Raw genomic sequence first — 16,084 nt, forward strand, 5'->3', positions numbered from 1 at the left:
ACACCATTATACCTCTAGAAAAAGTGTTTATTATGGGTCCCATTTGAACTTCCATACATCCATTATGGTACAATCATCTGTCAATATATGGTTTGTTTTTTTTCCTTGTCGTAATGTAGGTGTTGTCATTTGAGTGTATTTTCCTTTTGGTTTAACCATTGAATCACTACTTAATTTGCGCAAACTGAAAATGTTTAGTAGCAAATTAAATTTACAGGACTAAAACTTAAGGTACAGACTGAAAATTGTATTAGCTGACAACTGTACAGACAAAATACTATAAATCCTTCTATATTTGGAACGCTATGAGTCAATCAGCTTTTCTCTGTCATATTTAAAATATAAGTGGATATGAGCCATTGTATTATTTTCTTTTTACATGTAAATGCTCTTGATGAGAGTATTTGAGAACATTGAGCTCTTCTCAGGAGCTTTAAGGTCCCATACATGTTATGAATAGTCATAGATATAGTGTTAAATTTAAGACTTTTCACAATACACAAATGCCCCTGTCAGATGGATAGTTTCTTCCCTTTTTTATGCAGACATAACATTACCATTAAGTCAGGGAACAGCACATGAATATAACCTGACCTATGTATAGTAGTCACTTGTCAGGACATGTTAGCTACTGGATAAATAATTCAGTTAAATATCCCATATTTCCACGAAAGGTCACAGACAATTACAGTAAGCAGCCTGATACGGACAAAGCCTGGTTTTAAAATAGACACCCACCATTTCCTTCTTTTGTCTGTGTCATTTCAATTATTCAGACATGTTTTCCCTCTTTGAGCTCAATAGCATCAACAGGCCTTTCACACTCTAGTTTCATTTAGATAAACTGTTCACTTCTCTTTGCTTTCTTAATATCTTCATGTCTCAGACTTCAGTGATGGACATGGCGTTATGTTTTATCTTATTACAGTTGTTGCCAACAAGAGAGTTGCATTTAGAAACTTGACAGTTCCATTACTGCAATGGAAGTCTATATAGTATGTTCTGTTCTATCATGTTTTGTTCTCTTCTGTTGTTTTTCCCATGTTTCTTTATGACCAGTGACACACTTTTGATGTATTTCCTTCCCTGCTGCCATTGGAAAACGCCACTTTATTTTAACTACTCACTGGTAGTGATTTATTGTGAGTAAAAAGAAAATGGGTGTACTATTACCCAGAGTGCAGTGCAAGTGTTTTTTTTTTTTCCCTCTTCAGAAAATAGTATACTGTATCTATGTTGCATGTACCAGTGTAGCTTCTGCATCCCTCTCCTCGCCTCTCATTTCTACACTGTGCTCAGACCAGACCCAAACCAAAACAGCAGAAATCAAACTCACACCAGCATCAGGCCTCCTCATCATCGGCCCAGTCAGCTGATGCTCTTACTAGTTGGAAATGACAATTAAATAGAGTGTGACTTAATCGGACGTGGCCGATGAGCTCTGCAGTTTTCCCTCACTATTGGATCTCCAAACAAAACTCATACTTGGCATTTGGAAGCCAATCTGCTGCAAGTCTTCTGTCATTACCCATGATTAACCTCCTTATAGTGTCATGCTCCAAGAAAGTCCAGAGGAAACGTAATAACAATCTGAGATGTCATACAGTAATCATAGATTTAGAAGAGCTATCACAAGGGGAAGAAAATTAACAAGAACCACTGAGATTTAAGTTGATCTGCTTTCTGTCAAAGGAAGTTTTGTGTGTGGCTGTACTTTCAGAGAGCAGAAAATGTCCTTGTGGGAAGTTCTGTAAATCCTAACAAGCAAGGTTGCCAAAACACAATCAAAACAATCTGGTCTCCCCTTTGCCCCACTTCTCTGTGATCCCAGCCACTCTAGGTCCTCGCCCTGCTCGGGCTGAGGTCTCAGGGAGCATCAGTTCCTCTCAGAATTGAAATGTCACTACACCAGTCTTGTGCATTTCAAATCTGGACAGTTGTTGGGCCTTTCTTTTTTTCTTTTTTCTTTTTTATAACTTGCTGCACTGGATGAGAAGTCCACTAGCAATACACAGCATTAATTGTCATAGCATTAGATTGCCACTAGATGGCGGTGCCGTGCCAGAGTCATGTCCAATAATACAATATTTTAAATGGTGATGTCTGTAGAGGAAACTCGAATACCCTGAAACCTGTTCAGCAAAAATGCAAGGACCAAATCTCTGTGTTTCTGTGCATTAGGATAATACATTTAATCATAAACTGAATCTATAGTTTGACAAATGCATCATCCCAAGATGTTTCATCATTTTGAAGTCCTTAATGATTTATGTTTACAAGATATGGTATAATTGGGGTTTGTTGAGGGCTGTGTGCACAAAGTCTGCCTTTCCAAGGAAAAAAGCATTTGTCTTTTGCACTCTTTTATGCCCCCACTGCAATAAACTACTCTCCACTCTGATTGTTATTACGGTGGAGATATTATAATATAGTAGTGGAGATAATATTCAACTATTGAGCTTCTGCAACAGTATAATTTGTCCTTGCACTCTTGTTGAAAAAGGAAGCTTCAGGGGGATATATCAGAATGGTTCTTTCTTTGGGACATCCTTCGTATTCAACATAGTGCCCTGATAGCTTCTGTTGGATTAGGTTGTGCCTTGGTGGATTACAGGAGATGATGCCTGATCAAACCCCAGACAGTTTATCAGGGCAGTGGTCATGTTGAATCTTCAATTAAGAATGGCCTGAAATGGACACTTTATAATTCCAGGGCAGAATCTGGGTATTTGTGAAGTCAGAAGTCAAAGACATTGTCAGTGTGTGTGTGTGTGTGTGTGTGTGTGTGTGTGTGTGTGTGTGTGTGTGTGTGTGTGCTTGTGTTTTCCATTACTCCCCTTCCATGTGTCAATAATTTACATTGTAACACACATAAACTGTGGTCCGAATGCCCAAGCAAAAACTCGGAAGTCAAGCAATATCAGCATGAAGTGATGGCCTCACCGCACTTGTCTGCCATGCCCTGAAAACTGTTTCAATACTGTGAACAGTTATCTCTGTACCTCCCCTTGTTGCTGAGACCAAAACTACATTTTCTGCATGCTTATCACATGCTCATAAGGCACATGTGCATGTCGCAGGATACAACAGTCCCTGATGCCTTCCCCCCATGGGTTATGATCTGCGTTTCCAATTCTTTCCTTGGCCAGAAGCTGAAACATATTACTTCATTACTTTTTTCCGATGTGACACAGAGTCAAAGATGCTGAAAGTGTCTCTGTAAAGGTGCCAGACAATCTGCTGCCTGTTTGCACCTTGGCAATGAGGGAATGGGGACCAGGGACTGTTTCTGCCCAGAGTCACAGCAATCTAGATGTGCTACTCTGGGGACTTTCACTCCTGCTTCCCTTGGGGTTCAGAGCTTCACATACACACCACATAGACATAAAGTGGCTACTTACAGTATTTTGGCTGCAGGCTGACTAGTAGTTAAGGGTTTATTGTTGTGTAATACAACTTTCACATCCAGTCTTATCTGAGCAAGAGCACATAGTCACCACGATAATTGAAAAGAACCATCAATGAAGTACTTAATACAACAGTTATTAACAGTGAACAATAGCAATAACAGTGATGATGCAGGTCTACTTATAAGTAATTAGTGATAAATGTCCCACCCTGGGTTCCTAGTGTTTTAGACATTACATGTGAGATTTGTTTGATCCCCTGATTTTATTGTGTAGAGATAATTAAAAAGATATAACTATATGTAATGACCCAGTCAGTATTTTTACCTCATAAATTTAAGTCATATGGAGAATATGAGCTGAAGATTAAACATCAATGTAGTTTCTGCTTCTCAAACCTTAAACATCCTATTTAGATGCATAAAACAACTGTGAAGCATAAATAGAGAAAAGTAAAGTCAAGTTAGTGTATAATGTCTGTTATAATTAAATTTTTTCTGTGATAAATTGACACAGAAAAAATTTAAACATGTACATCCTTTGTCCAGACACACCATTTATGCACATTAGAGAGTACATCAGAGTGAAGCTTCCCTTGGGGAGTGGGGCAGTGAAACTGCAGGTCTAGATATTCAGTAGCATGAATTGGCCAGTCTAGACTAGTAGAATAGTGTGATGCCATGGACAGAGCCGCTACAGCTGCATGATGGGATACAGGTACGTGATCCACTCCTTTAGCCAAATGGATAGAGGATGTACAAATGTATGAAACATTGTATGAGGTTTGCTGCTGAAGACATTGCTCATGCCTCTCTTTCCTGAATGCCTCCCACCCTCTCCCCTTTCTCCTTACCCCTTTTTCCCATTGTTATAGTTTTGCCTTTTGACCTGTTACAGCCTTAGCACACAGCTTGACCTCTCGAGACGAGTAATACTGCGCTGACATGTGATTATTATATTATGAAATACTATTATTAATATTGTTTTATTGTAATGTGTCCAAATTTATCTTGTGTTTTCTCAGAAAAGAAAATTTTAAAAGTAAACCAGAAATCATTGGACAAATTGTTGAGGTAAAAGTAATATGATTTCTAAATACATTGCGGCGTTTCGAGTGTGTTTATTTAATCTTGGGGCTCAAGTCTGTGGGAGCAGGTGTCTAAGGCTTGCACTTTTCTGATGAAGTTACCTTCCGACTTCCCCCTGGATGAATATTTCTCCTTTTGCCATTAACCTGCTGCTTTTCCTCTCCTCTCATCCCAAAACATGACTGTAGCCAAGATGTCCGTCTACAAACGAATGAAACTGGCATGTTGTTTTGATTGCGGCCGTTCAGAGCAAGACTGCTCTTGCATGTCAGGCAGTGTACATAGTAACATGGACACCCTTCAGAGGGCCTACCCACTTTCCTCTGTCTCTGTTCATGATTGCGCAACCACTTTACGTGCCTGTAAGTTACACCGCCCAACACATGCTGTTACGTGTCTGTGGTGTGTGCTCCGTGTATTGTACCATGCAGAGGTACTGTACGTGTACATGTACTGTCTGTAATGTCGTCCATGTGGTGTGATCTGTGTACTGTGACTCCATAGTTTGTGTAGTTGTGGCTTATGTGGATATTTATTTATTTTATGATTGTTGATGGACAATTGTTACTCTGAGATGAATTGTTGTTTCTATCTATCTATCTATCTATCTATCTATCTATCTATCTATCTATCTATCTATCTATCTATCTATCTATCTATCTATCTATCTATCTATCTATTTCATCATTTCAGTTATTAGGTTTAATTTAACATTTAATCTTCTCATTTCCTTTTATTTATAGTTAATTTTCATCATTTTTTAGTTGTTTATCATTTTAATTTGACGCTATTATTTCTATTTCATGAGTGTAATATGTGTGATGGGTAAGTGGTGGTGTTGCTCTGTGGTGCTGCTGTATTGTACAGTAATGTAGGTGTTAGACATGTGGCTACCGCATGCTGCATCAGTCATGCAGTTGTGTGATAATATCAATATCACTATTGGATTTGATGTGCTTTGAACTGTTGAAGGTAAGATGTCTGTATATACAGAAAATGGAACGTATCATTTTATTCTCAAGGTTTTATGCTGCAATTAAATAATAATTTTTGTTAAATTATGTTTTATATCATTACTTTAAAGGCCCTTACAAACTTCTGAGTTAACAGTGTTTTCAGTTTATAATTTTTCAGTTGAAGTAGCTTTGCCTTTGTTTTATTTTTTTTTACCTTTGACTTAACCTTACTGAACAACTCTGCAGAGATTTAGTTTCACTTTGATGCCGAAGATAAGAGAAAATCACATCTGAAATGATGTTTTGAAGATTTCTAACAGTCTTGCCAAGCCTAATAAATGAGGAGCAGTGCACAGATATTAAAACAGGTTTTTGTTGTTGACACTAGTTCAGGAAAGTAACTATTAATACCTCAAGTGCCGTTTCCTCCTTTTAGGCAATTAATAAAGACACATACAATACAAAAACACATAAAATTTTGCCCACAATTAACAATGGACATAAAGTCTCAAATTGTACGATTTATTGTATATAATCAGCCTTGGATCACAATTGTCTTAAGCAGTGTATCTATACTGCAGTCTTTAACGGTCTACAACACATACACTAAGAGAGGGAGGAGGAATGAGGAGAAAAATAACATGGTTGGAGAGAGAGGTTTTGTTCAACAGGACAGAGGACAAGAAAATAGATCACAAAACATTTGTGGAGGGGAGGAAAAAGGCCCAAAATGAGAACTACAAAATAGCGATGTTGGCTTGATCAAAAAAAAAGGTAGGAGGACAAAAGCTTCAGGAAGATCCCCTTCCTTTCACTTTTCCTTTTGAGTGGATGGGAAATGCTAAATTGTCTGTCAATTAAACATGGCAGCAGTAGGACTAGCTATCAAAGCACTGGGTTCAGACATACAGATCTGATTTCCTTCTCAACATTCTCCCACCGTCTGCCGACTCAGCCTAGATTAGTGTCAAACATGCCATGATGAGTTTGGCTTGGCCTCTTGTAGTTTCGGCCTGCGCTGATATCCCTCGGTACCAATTACTGGCCATTACATGGTTACTGATCTCACTTCTCCCTCAACCCCCTGTAGGATTTCAGGAAAGCCTCCTCTGTCTTAGATTTCTTTCCCTTTTTAACTCAGACTTTGTCTGTACAAAGTGAGTTTAGTGAAGGAGTGCATTGGGCTTTGTCAGTCAGGGATTGTTGGATTTCCTCTCCCCATTTCCCGTCTTTTTTCCACCAGTCTGAGAGGATAAGACATCTTTATCCATGATGACTTCATGCTCTTGTAGATCTGAACCAGATTTTTCTAGGCTGAGTACTTGGATAATTGATTCCTTGGATAGCACTCATTTAATACACCCTTTGCTCCTATGCAAGTCACATTCATATCACATAAATACGCAACAACGGCACAGACATCTCTTAAATGTCGACATAAACATAAGCCTTTGTGTTGCTTTATGAACTTTATTGATACAATATTAATTAATAGCCAGTTTTAACATACACCCATTAAAGGAGTTTAGTGAGTAATGTGATTTTTGGTGAAATAGATAAACCATTTTGCAAAGAGAGAGTTGTCTGGAAAAATGACCTTACTAAATTTATGCAGTCTTCTGTTAATAGAGATCATATAAATTTTGCAGTTTGGTCAAGCAATGAATTATTGGAGTAAGAATAAGATAAGACGTGAGCTTGAGTTAGAGGGGCAAACTTTTGCAGATAAAGAGATGGAAAAATTGGACAGAAGAGAGCTAAGGCGAGCAGTTTCTACTACTTATGAGTAGTTAAAAGTATAGTTCAAAGCATACATTATATATGTAGATAGAGGAGGGTACAAAAATATAGTTCCCCCTGTGTGGTTGTGCATACTGATGCTTGTCTTCAACAATTTAAGTTTTGAAATATTAGCTCAAAAGTTTTTCTGAGTAGTTCAGCTGAATTAGAAGTTTATTTTTGTCTGTATATTAGTTTCATATGGTCTTCCTTTGCAACCTGACCATCACATTTGGCCAGCTTCCTTCAGTGAGAAAGGCTGGAGATGTGACAGCTTTTATATAATGCAGAGGCTGAAGCTTCTATAAAGCTGGGTTATGGACAAGGGGTGGGGACCCTGGGCTCAGCAGATGCTTTCGGCTAGCCCATGGCCTTGTGGGCTGTGTGTGTACATGCATCTGTGTGTAACAACATGCACTTATCCCTGTGTCTGTGCATGTGTGTGCATCTGCATCTCATTGCTGGGGACCTTATCTATCCTGACACGGAAATTATGTTTGCATTTTCATTTTCCCAGCCCTGCTGGTCCGTCACCAAACTTGCCCTGACAGCTCCTGTCCACCAGGCAGGCTCGGTCCCCCCCCCCCACCCTCTGTCCTATGCTGCCTCGCTACGCCCCAGATGCTAGCCAGTTAGTCTGCTGCTTCTGCGGTGCAGGCAGATTGCTAGAGACAGATGCCAGGGCCACTGTGGGTCCCTGTTTGAGGATCTGTGTCATAGGCCAGCCCTGGGCCCTCTCTGTGACCTTTACTGTTGGAAGAGACTCTAGGAAAGAGTGCAGAGTGTCAGCAGCTCAGAGCTCAGTTCAAGTGCCCACTGTACCAGTACTTCTATTGGTACCAGTCTTCAGTACCTCCTTAGTCAAGGTCATAAACTGTAATTCCCAGATAATTAATATTACTGGCATAGGTGGAGACCATGGTCAACCATTTTTAAAGAGCATCCCAAGAGATTTAAAAATGTAGCATTGAACCCATCTTTCCATTCGTGGGAGAGATCTGGACTGCACGTGTAAAACAAGTCTCTTTAAATTTGTGCTGTGTTAGTGCGGCTGTTTTGGGTAGTGAGTGTCTGCTGTCTGTGTTTTGGACGCCTACATGCGCTCAAGTATGTAGTCGATTTGTTTCCCATGGTGGCTTTCTTTGTTCTGTCTGCAGACCTTACAATGTTCATCACATTTAAACTCAAGTGAAAAAATCTAAGCAATTAATATGTTTTTAAATGAGAAACATTTCGTTGTTTAATCTGCCACTGAAACTGTGTAACTTCAAATTTAGCCCTTATAAAAGATTTAATAGAATCAGCCATTAGACTGTCATTACATCTCATTACAAGTTTAGGATAGTTTTCTGAAAGCATGGCTCACTCTAAGAAAGGACAGTTCATTTCATCCACCTGTCTGCCTTTTTTGTGCCATCATGCCATACTTTAATCATCACCGCCATTAGGTTTTTCCATGATTTTAATTATTTATACCCTTTTATTTTTGGTTTATGCCCTCATGCCCTTCACTAATAGTACTTCATCATAGTTACATTTGATTTAATTTCCATCCACCGCTCTTATGTTGATGTCTCTATTTCCTAATGTGCCTGTTTCATTACATCCTTTCTCCCTCTGTGTGACCTACCACTTGTCTTTGCATTCTCCTCAGCCAAATATAAGTATAATGGATATGTCAGATCACGTAAGTGTGTTTCTCTGTCCTTCTCCATTCTGCTCCAGCTCTGTGTTTAGACTGTAGACCCCTCACTATGTCATGTAACATAATTAGTACTGATGCTTTGCTATTTGCTATGTTGTCCCTTATTCCTTTAGCATAAACTGATGTTGTCTTGTGTCTTATACAGAGACAAAGTAAACTCATAGTTTAACCAGTTTTAATTTCAATGTTTAACTCAGACAGACTGTTTATTCTAACTCACCTATCATTAAATCATTTCAACATATGTTGATAGGTTATAGGTTATTAAAGTAATTAGTTTCTTACTTTAATAGCAACTGAAAATAAATTATTTTGTGTTTGATATCATGTAGTTCCATGAAATATTCTTTTTGTATTGTGCTGCATGTAGCAGCAGATGGCGCTACAACACCAGGGAACAGTGGAAGTCAAAAAGAGGCTGGCGTACGGTTCAAAGCTGATTGCAATTTAGGTAAATCTTTGGTAAATAATTGTTAAATGTATTATTACCATTTACTCTACTGGTTAAGAATAAATTTTAGTTTTGAAATGCTATATGTCACCTCTAACATTTTTATTATTTTTATTTAATGTATTTGTTCTTATTAAGCATACTGATATTGAAGACATTTTTTTTTTCCTCTTTAAAATAGTGGCTGCCTCTTAGCAGAACTACAAGGAAATGCAGCAGCCATAATATCAGCTATATTCTTATATTTAACAGTAGCAAAACAACAATGCATGGCATAAAAAGCTTTTTCATGCAGTTGCAATGCAGATGAAGCACAAAGCTTGCTCATGCAGCAAACACTGTAAAGGCAAAGCCAGCTTAGCTCACATTCAAAAGTAAACATTTTTAGTTGTTATTCCTTTGCCTCATCATCCAGTTTACATTGGGTCATGGCGATCTGATAAGGCTTGCATGCAGGACAGTACTATCATGTGATTAGCATTTCAGGAAGGGACAGTTGCCGTCTGGGTTGTTCAGGATGCACAGTGGACCTGCCAGGGTGGGTGAGCGCTCTCTAACGCTGCACGTGTTTGACAAGGGCCAGATGAATCCAGGAGCTATCGGTGGCGCCCCGTAAATCAAGGAGGCAGCTGACGGCCGGGATAAACGTCTGTTTATCGCCCGGGGCCACCCAAGCATGCTCTCTCCTCCAAACAACCAACCAACCACCCTTCTACCAAAGAGAAAGAGGGCTCCTCCTCTCCCATTCAACGTTACAACCACTTCAGTACATACAAACATGCGAGTTGACTCTGCAACCTCGGTCCTCAGTCGGATTGTGTGTGTGTGTGTGTGTGTGTGTGTGTGTGTGTGTGTGTTTGTTTGGTGCGTGAACATTAGGTGTATGTGCGTTTCTACATGCACAGGGTATTTATTCCCATATTAGACACAGCAGGTTGTTACTGGAAATACTGTCAAAGTTACAGTAAAAAGCAGCATGTAAATGTTTGAGAACACAGTGACTACATTTTTGGTCTGGAATTTAACCACATTTCTATATACAATCCAAAATGAATCCTTTAAATGTTTAATGAAAAAAGTTTTTGAATTAGTAATATTATAAATTATTAGTTATAGTTTTATATTTGTTGAAATGAAAGTAGTGTGCTACACATAATGCTTGAACTGACACAATATCTGATTGGTTTTGACTGGCTTTAGCCAAGCTGTGTCTCTGCTTTGTTTTACCAGAAAGTGTAGCACAACTGAGAAATAAAACTAAGAGACTTTTTATTAATTCATGTTTGTCACAAATGCAAAGTAAATGTCACTGTGAACGTTTCAGTTGAAGCGTGTGCCAAGCAGATAAGAGTTGATGAGTAAAAATGTTTCAACACCAGTTTCAGAAAAATGATAAATGATTCCTGCTGTTATGGCATGAATTTGGGGCTTTCAGCTATTTCTTAATCAGAACTCAAATGAGAAAAATTGTAGTCTTTTTCATAGAAACAACTGTTTGATCCTTATACAGTTTATTAATTATCAAATATTTATTTCAAGTTTCTTATTGGCTGTGAACATCCTACAATACAATGATGACTTTTGTTTTAAAAGATTTTCCCTGAAATCTCTGATAAAACAATTCTATTTGAAAATAATATGTAAAAAAAATAATACTAGTTAATTAATTACTAACTAATTAATGAGCATCAATACAGGCTTTCTCACACTTTTTATTCTCCATTGTTTGACAGTAATGGATGAAGTTAGACCGTCTTTTCAAAACCGATCAGTTAAAACCACCGGCCTGACCTCCACCTCCATCACCTCAAATGCGTTCCTTCCCAGCACCCTGCACCCCAACCAGGACCCCCTGGTCAAGCCAGGCACAATCAACATCCCCCTTGTTAATAACCGTAAAGGAAGTCTGCTCCCCATGGGGCTGGGGCCTGGGGCTGACCCTTCGAAACTGCGCCTCAGTATCTCAGGTCCAGGAGACGTGGTGGCCAGATCCCTGGCTGAGAGTCGGCTGAACCGGGCCCGCAGTCTGCCGGTGAAATACCGCTACCACTCCAGTAATGCCATGCTGCTCAGTCACAGTAGGCACTGTAGGTTGCCCCCTTAGCGGGATGCATCAGCCAGTAACCCCGCCTGTCCTGTCCCTTCATTTTGTCTTGTTTGCTGCATGATGGTTCACTCTGCTGGAGCTGCTACTGTTGATGCTCCTGCTGCTTTGCACAGATTTGCCTGCTAGTGCAGTGGCTGCTACTGTCGACGTTGGGGGACATCCAAACTGAGGAATGCTAAAACATGTGAATTTAGAAAGACAAAAAATAGTTGCTTATCAGTATTTATTGTCAGAAATGTTGCAGGAGTTGTGAATTCTTGTGAGGATACTGACTTTGGGAGCTGAAATACAAATTTAAGTTTTTAATAATTTACTGTGAAAGCTTTTATTACCCAGTGGCTGGAAAGCATTTAATTTTATTGCTGTGGGTGTAAGGGAGAAGTGTTATGCTTTTACTGTTAACAAATTAAGTTTAAACCAGGAGGAGTCTGTCAAACAATATGGCAAGGAATGCATATTTTCTGATATGGTATTTTCAAAGTACATTAGAGAAAGAATTATTTGTAAAGTGGAAAGTGCTTGTGATATTAGCTATTCCGAATGCCCAATTGCATAAAGGAAATGTCAGAGAATGACATTTTATTAGAAGGCAAAGTCATATTTCTTATCTTTTATTAGCAGAATTAGGTGACAGCCTAGGATGGGTGCTCAGACAATAATGAATTTCCACATGCTTGGAATAGTCGTGGCTTGCAGCGTGCACATTGATTTGCACTAATATCATGCTGTGTTATTGATTTCTAACCAAAGGACTAATACGGGTTTGAAGTGACGGTGCACTTGGCATTTGCGCTTGGAGAGTGCAGAGTGGATAAGAGTATCTGGGTGCCTGTCTGAAAGCTCTTGAAACTCCCAGACAGTAGTGTAGATCAGACTACTGTTAGCTTGACTGAAATCTTCAGACGACTGGGCCTGGCCTCACTCTGGCTGCTCGTTGTCGTCCTCTCTGTCTGCCTGAGACTCAAGCAAAGTTTGAAAAATAGTGTTTTTTATCCATTTCTCAACACAGAAGAGCATAGTTGACAGGAAGCTGCACTTAAGTATGATCAAAATAATCTTCAAAAAAACATGGCCATGGTTCCGTGTCCTGCAAATGCTAAACACCAAAGCGTCAAACACAAAAATGGACTGTTTAATCTTACATAGATAATATATTTTTCATTTAAACATTTAAGACTAGCCCTGACCTTTTTCTACTGGAAGATGATGTGTATTTACTAGCTGCTTTTGCTATTCATAGTCCACTAATTCATACCCTGTTAGCTTGCCCTGTCCTTTATGATGTGTGTTGAAGTGTTCTCTTGGCATGGAGAAGAGCCAGTGTGCGCTTTAGATAGAACTGCAATGATGGGGTTGCGTTCAGATTCAGATTCTGTTTCTTAAAAATATAAATAAACTACCAACTCAAGATCCATCTCCATAACCTTTATTTATCTCATTGTCATTGCTTTTGCCCGTGCCCACTGACAATGACAGTCTGTACCATCACATGGCAATTATTGGTGTAGGTAAGCATGGTGACTCTGATGCAGACTGCTAGAGGTCCAACCACCTGCACAATTTGTACTGAACAGAGGCAGTAGTGTATTACTGAAGACCCTTTAAAAGTGCACTTAAGAAGAGCCAAAATATGGGGGTTTTGGGATGTGAGCTTTCCCTAACATTTTCAGGTCGTGAATTGTTTTTTTCTCCGTGGTTTTCTCCTGCCTTTCTCAGATTTACCATTGTTCGTTACTAATGCTTTCTCTATATTTTCTCAATTTGACACTGAATTATTAATTTTCCTTTCCTTTTCTTTTTTTTTCATTTTTTTGTTTTGTTTTGTTTGCAATGATTGATTGATTGTTGGCTATTTTTTTATTCCATGTCAGGTCCAGCACACATTCCCAACCATCTGTCTCTATTCTGACATTCTGTGCATGTGTTTGCAGTCGAAGACGAGCATCCATCAACTCTCTCGCCCAAAAAAAAGCAACGCAACGGAGGGATGCGAAACTCACCCAACTGCTCGCCCAAAATGATGAGGTAAGATACGTTGATTTTATTCTCCTTCCAGCCTTCAAACGGGGAGTGAGAGGAAGTCAGATACAGGGAAGAAGAGAAGGGAGGGAGGAAGGAGGAAGGGATGGAGGGATGTGTGTGAGAGATACTTCAGAGGCGGATGCTGCTGATGGTGAGATGGTGGGAGTTTGGATGGATGGGAGGGGGCAAATTAGGGGTGGCAGAAGAAGGAGGTAAGAAACTCTGAGAGAAGGAGAGAGGAGAAGTGCCCTGTTAGGCTCTGGCTGTTTAGGATGGCATGCTGTCAGCTGTTAATGACAGAGCTGAAATAATATTTCTGTCATGAAAAGCGGCTGTGAGGAGCCGTTTGAAAACTCCTCTGGCTTTAAAGTCCCAGCTGTCACCTCCTTCGGTCTGGTCCACATGTGCTCCTTAAACAATGCTGGCACTAATGACACCAGCAACCAATCAGCGGGACCTGCATGGTTACTTTGCCCTTAGGCTACTCCTCTATTGTGGGAACCCCTGTGAGTACTGTTTCTGGTACTTAAGGCCATATGTGAGATGTATCATCACAATCAAATATGAATTCAAATATTACCTTCCTTTTATCCTGTCCTGTGGAATTAAATTGTTGTTAATTGATTTTGAAAGATAAAAGGGTTGGTTTTTATGCTCCTCTGGCTGCGAGGCGGGGTTAGCAACACGACAGCCTAGAAAATTCAGGGAGGCCGAGCTGTGCGGATTGGGACGGCAGTATAAAGGCATGGTTGGGAAGATCTAACAGGACAGAAACACTCATAGCTGTACGCTGCCCTACTCTTAATGAGAGTAAGTGTAAGTATTATGGCCGTCATCTTTATGACTTTACAATAGGAAAATCTAAAGAGAGAGCTGTGTGGTTTTTGTCACACACACTTGTCACTTGTCGCAGTGAAGCTGCACTGCAGTAGAAACTCCTGTATCTGAATAAATAACTCCAAATCATATTTTCTGTATGGAATTTCAATCCCTAAAAGCAAAAAAAAATAAAATCCATTATATCTACAGGATGTATAATTTCTGCAAGTAAGACAAATATAAAAATATAATACCATTTTAATTTCTGTCATTTAACATTTTGATCTCTGTTTTCACTTGGTATACATTGTTTTTGGTTATTATTGCACTGTCCTTACATTCTAGTAGAGTTCTTTGTGTGTTGGTCCTGTTAGCTTCCCTTAGGCAGCGTTCCTCCTACTACCCTGGCATGCCTATGTGATTTTGTCCAGAATACTTGTCGGCCTCCCCCTCAGTTCTCCACAAAACAAGCGCTTAATAAGCCTTCACACTTGCCGAACCATTAGCCCAACACAGAGTCATACCCTTCAGTCTAGTTTGCAACAGAGCATCATTTTAGATGCCCTCGCTCAGAGGGAGAAAACTGCTACAAAAACAACTAGACACTGGCACATTTCCAGCTAACTGCTTGTTTAAAAGGCTGTTTGGTTTGCCTAACTTAAAGCACAAAACCTTTTCTTCTCTTCCTTTTTTGCTTAGGAGATGGTCCCTGTTTGCCATGTAATATATGCATCTTTGCTTTGATCTCGCAGTGATAATAATTCTTGCGAGTTATTTACTCAGTTTTGAAAATGCTTCAAAGCGATGTCAAAGTTTTCTCTGCTTTAGGGGTGCTTCTGTATTCTGCTGGCTCTTGGGTACTGGGATGACAGGTCCTCTGTTATAGGTGTAGATTTTTTTTCCAAGTCTTAGCCCTCAGCAAAACATCAAATTACCCATCACAGTCCACAGCCCCCCTTCACAGCTGCCTCCGTCAACATATAACACCATATATATTAAACAGTTGTTCTTTACAAGGTGGATTTTATGCACAATGAAAAGTGATTGTTTGAGGTAGCCTTAGGGATACTTTATTCTACAAGCAAGGAGGGGGAAAACACAGTAGAGAGCTAGCAAGGGAGCGAGCATACGTATCAAGTATGGTTTTTACAGGACTTGCAGCCTGAAGGCCTTTGTAAATAAATAATGATCAACAGATTGGCTGTGGGCTTTTGAAAAGCATGCCTTTGTCAGTTTGCATGATGGGGAAAATTTTCAAAGCAAGAGGCTGCCTTCGTAGTCTGGCAGAGAGGGATTGGGGGAGCACGCCCATCCCCAGTTTGTGACTGCAGAGTGATACACTGGAATAACTCAACTGTGTTTGAAATATATACTGAGGGAGGGAGGGAGAGAGGGAGGAAGAAACAGAGGGGGTGAAACACTCGAGTGAGACATGCTGTAAGGGAAATATTTGTCCTATATAAAAGTGCATCTGATAAAATATTGTATCTCACCCAGGTAAAATATTTGCTTTGCAATCTGATACACTGTATATTTATTCAGTTTAGTGAATGTTTTTGTGGTGGAGAAAACTTCGAATAAAAGATATACTTTCCAGATAATGAATACAAATTTAATTTAGAAAAATAAATATTTCAGGAACTTATGTAGAAATTAAAATCTATGCATTTTTGTAAACACTAAAGGTGACATTTAATGACAGTTGGCTGACCTATCCTTACCATAGCTGTGTTGTTGGCATTAGCACCAT

At 39.4% G+C, this 16,084-nt stretch overlaps 1 protein-coding gene across 24 annotated transcripts in view; it reads left to right on the forward strand.

The window, feature by feature from the left end:
- Positions 1 to 16,084, forward strand: part of kcnma1a (potassium large conductance calcium-activated channel, subfamily M, alpha member 1a) — a 134,934-nt gene that overhangs the window by 96,173 nt on the left and 22,677 nt on the right. For 9 of the 24 annotated variants that reach the window (XM_051379778.1, XM_051379810.1, XM_051379798.1 and 6 more), the window contains one exon: positions 13,425 to 13,518. In XM_051379778.1, the coding sequence (XP_051235738.1) occupies positions 13,425 to 13,518 (94 nt within the window). Of the gene's footprint in view, positions 1 to 1,133; positions 1,143 to 4,683; positions 4,858 to 8,884; positions 8,918 to 9,305; positions 9,387 to 11,119; positions 11,474 to 13,424; positions 13,519 to 16,084 lie in introns of all 24 variants that reach the window. The other 15 variants (XM_051379674.1, XM_051379693.1, XM_051379682.1 and 12 more) reach the window with 9 other exon arrangements.

This window comes from Dicentrarchus labrax, unplaced genomic scaffold (assembly GCF_905237075.1).
Source record: "Dicentrarchus labrax unplaced genomic scaffold, dlabrax2021, whole genome shotgun sequence".
Lineage (NCBI taxonomy): Eukaryota > Metazoa > Chordata > Actinopteri > Moronidae > Dicentrarchus > Dicentrarchus labrax.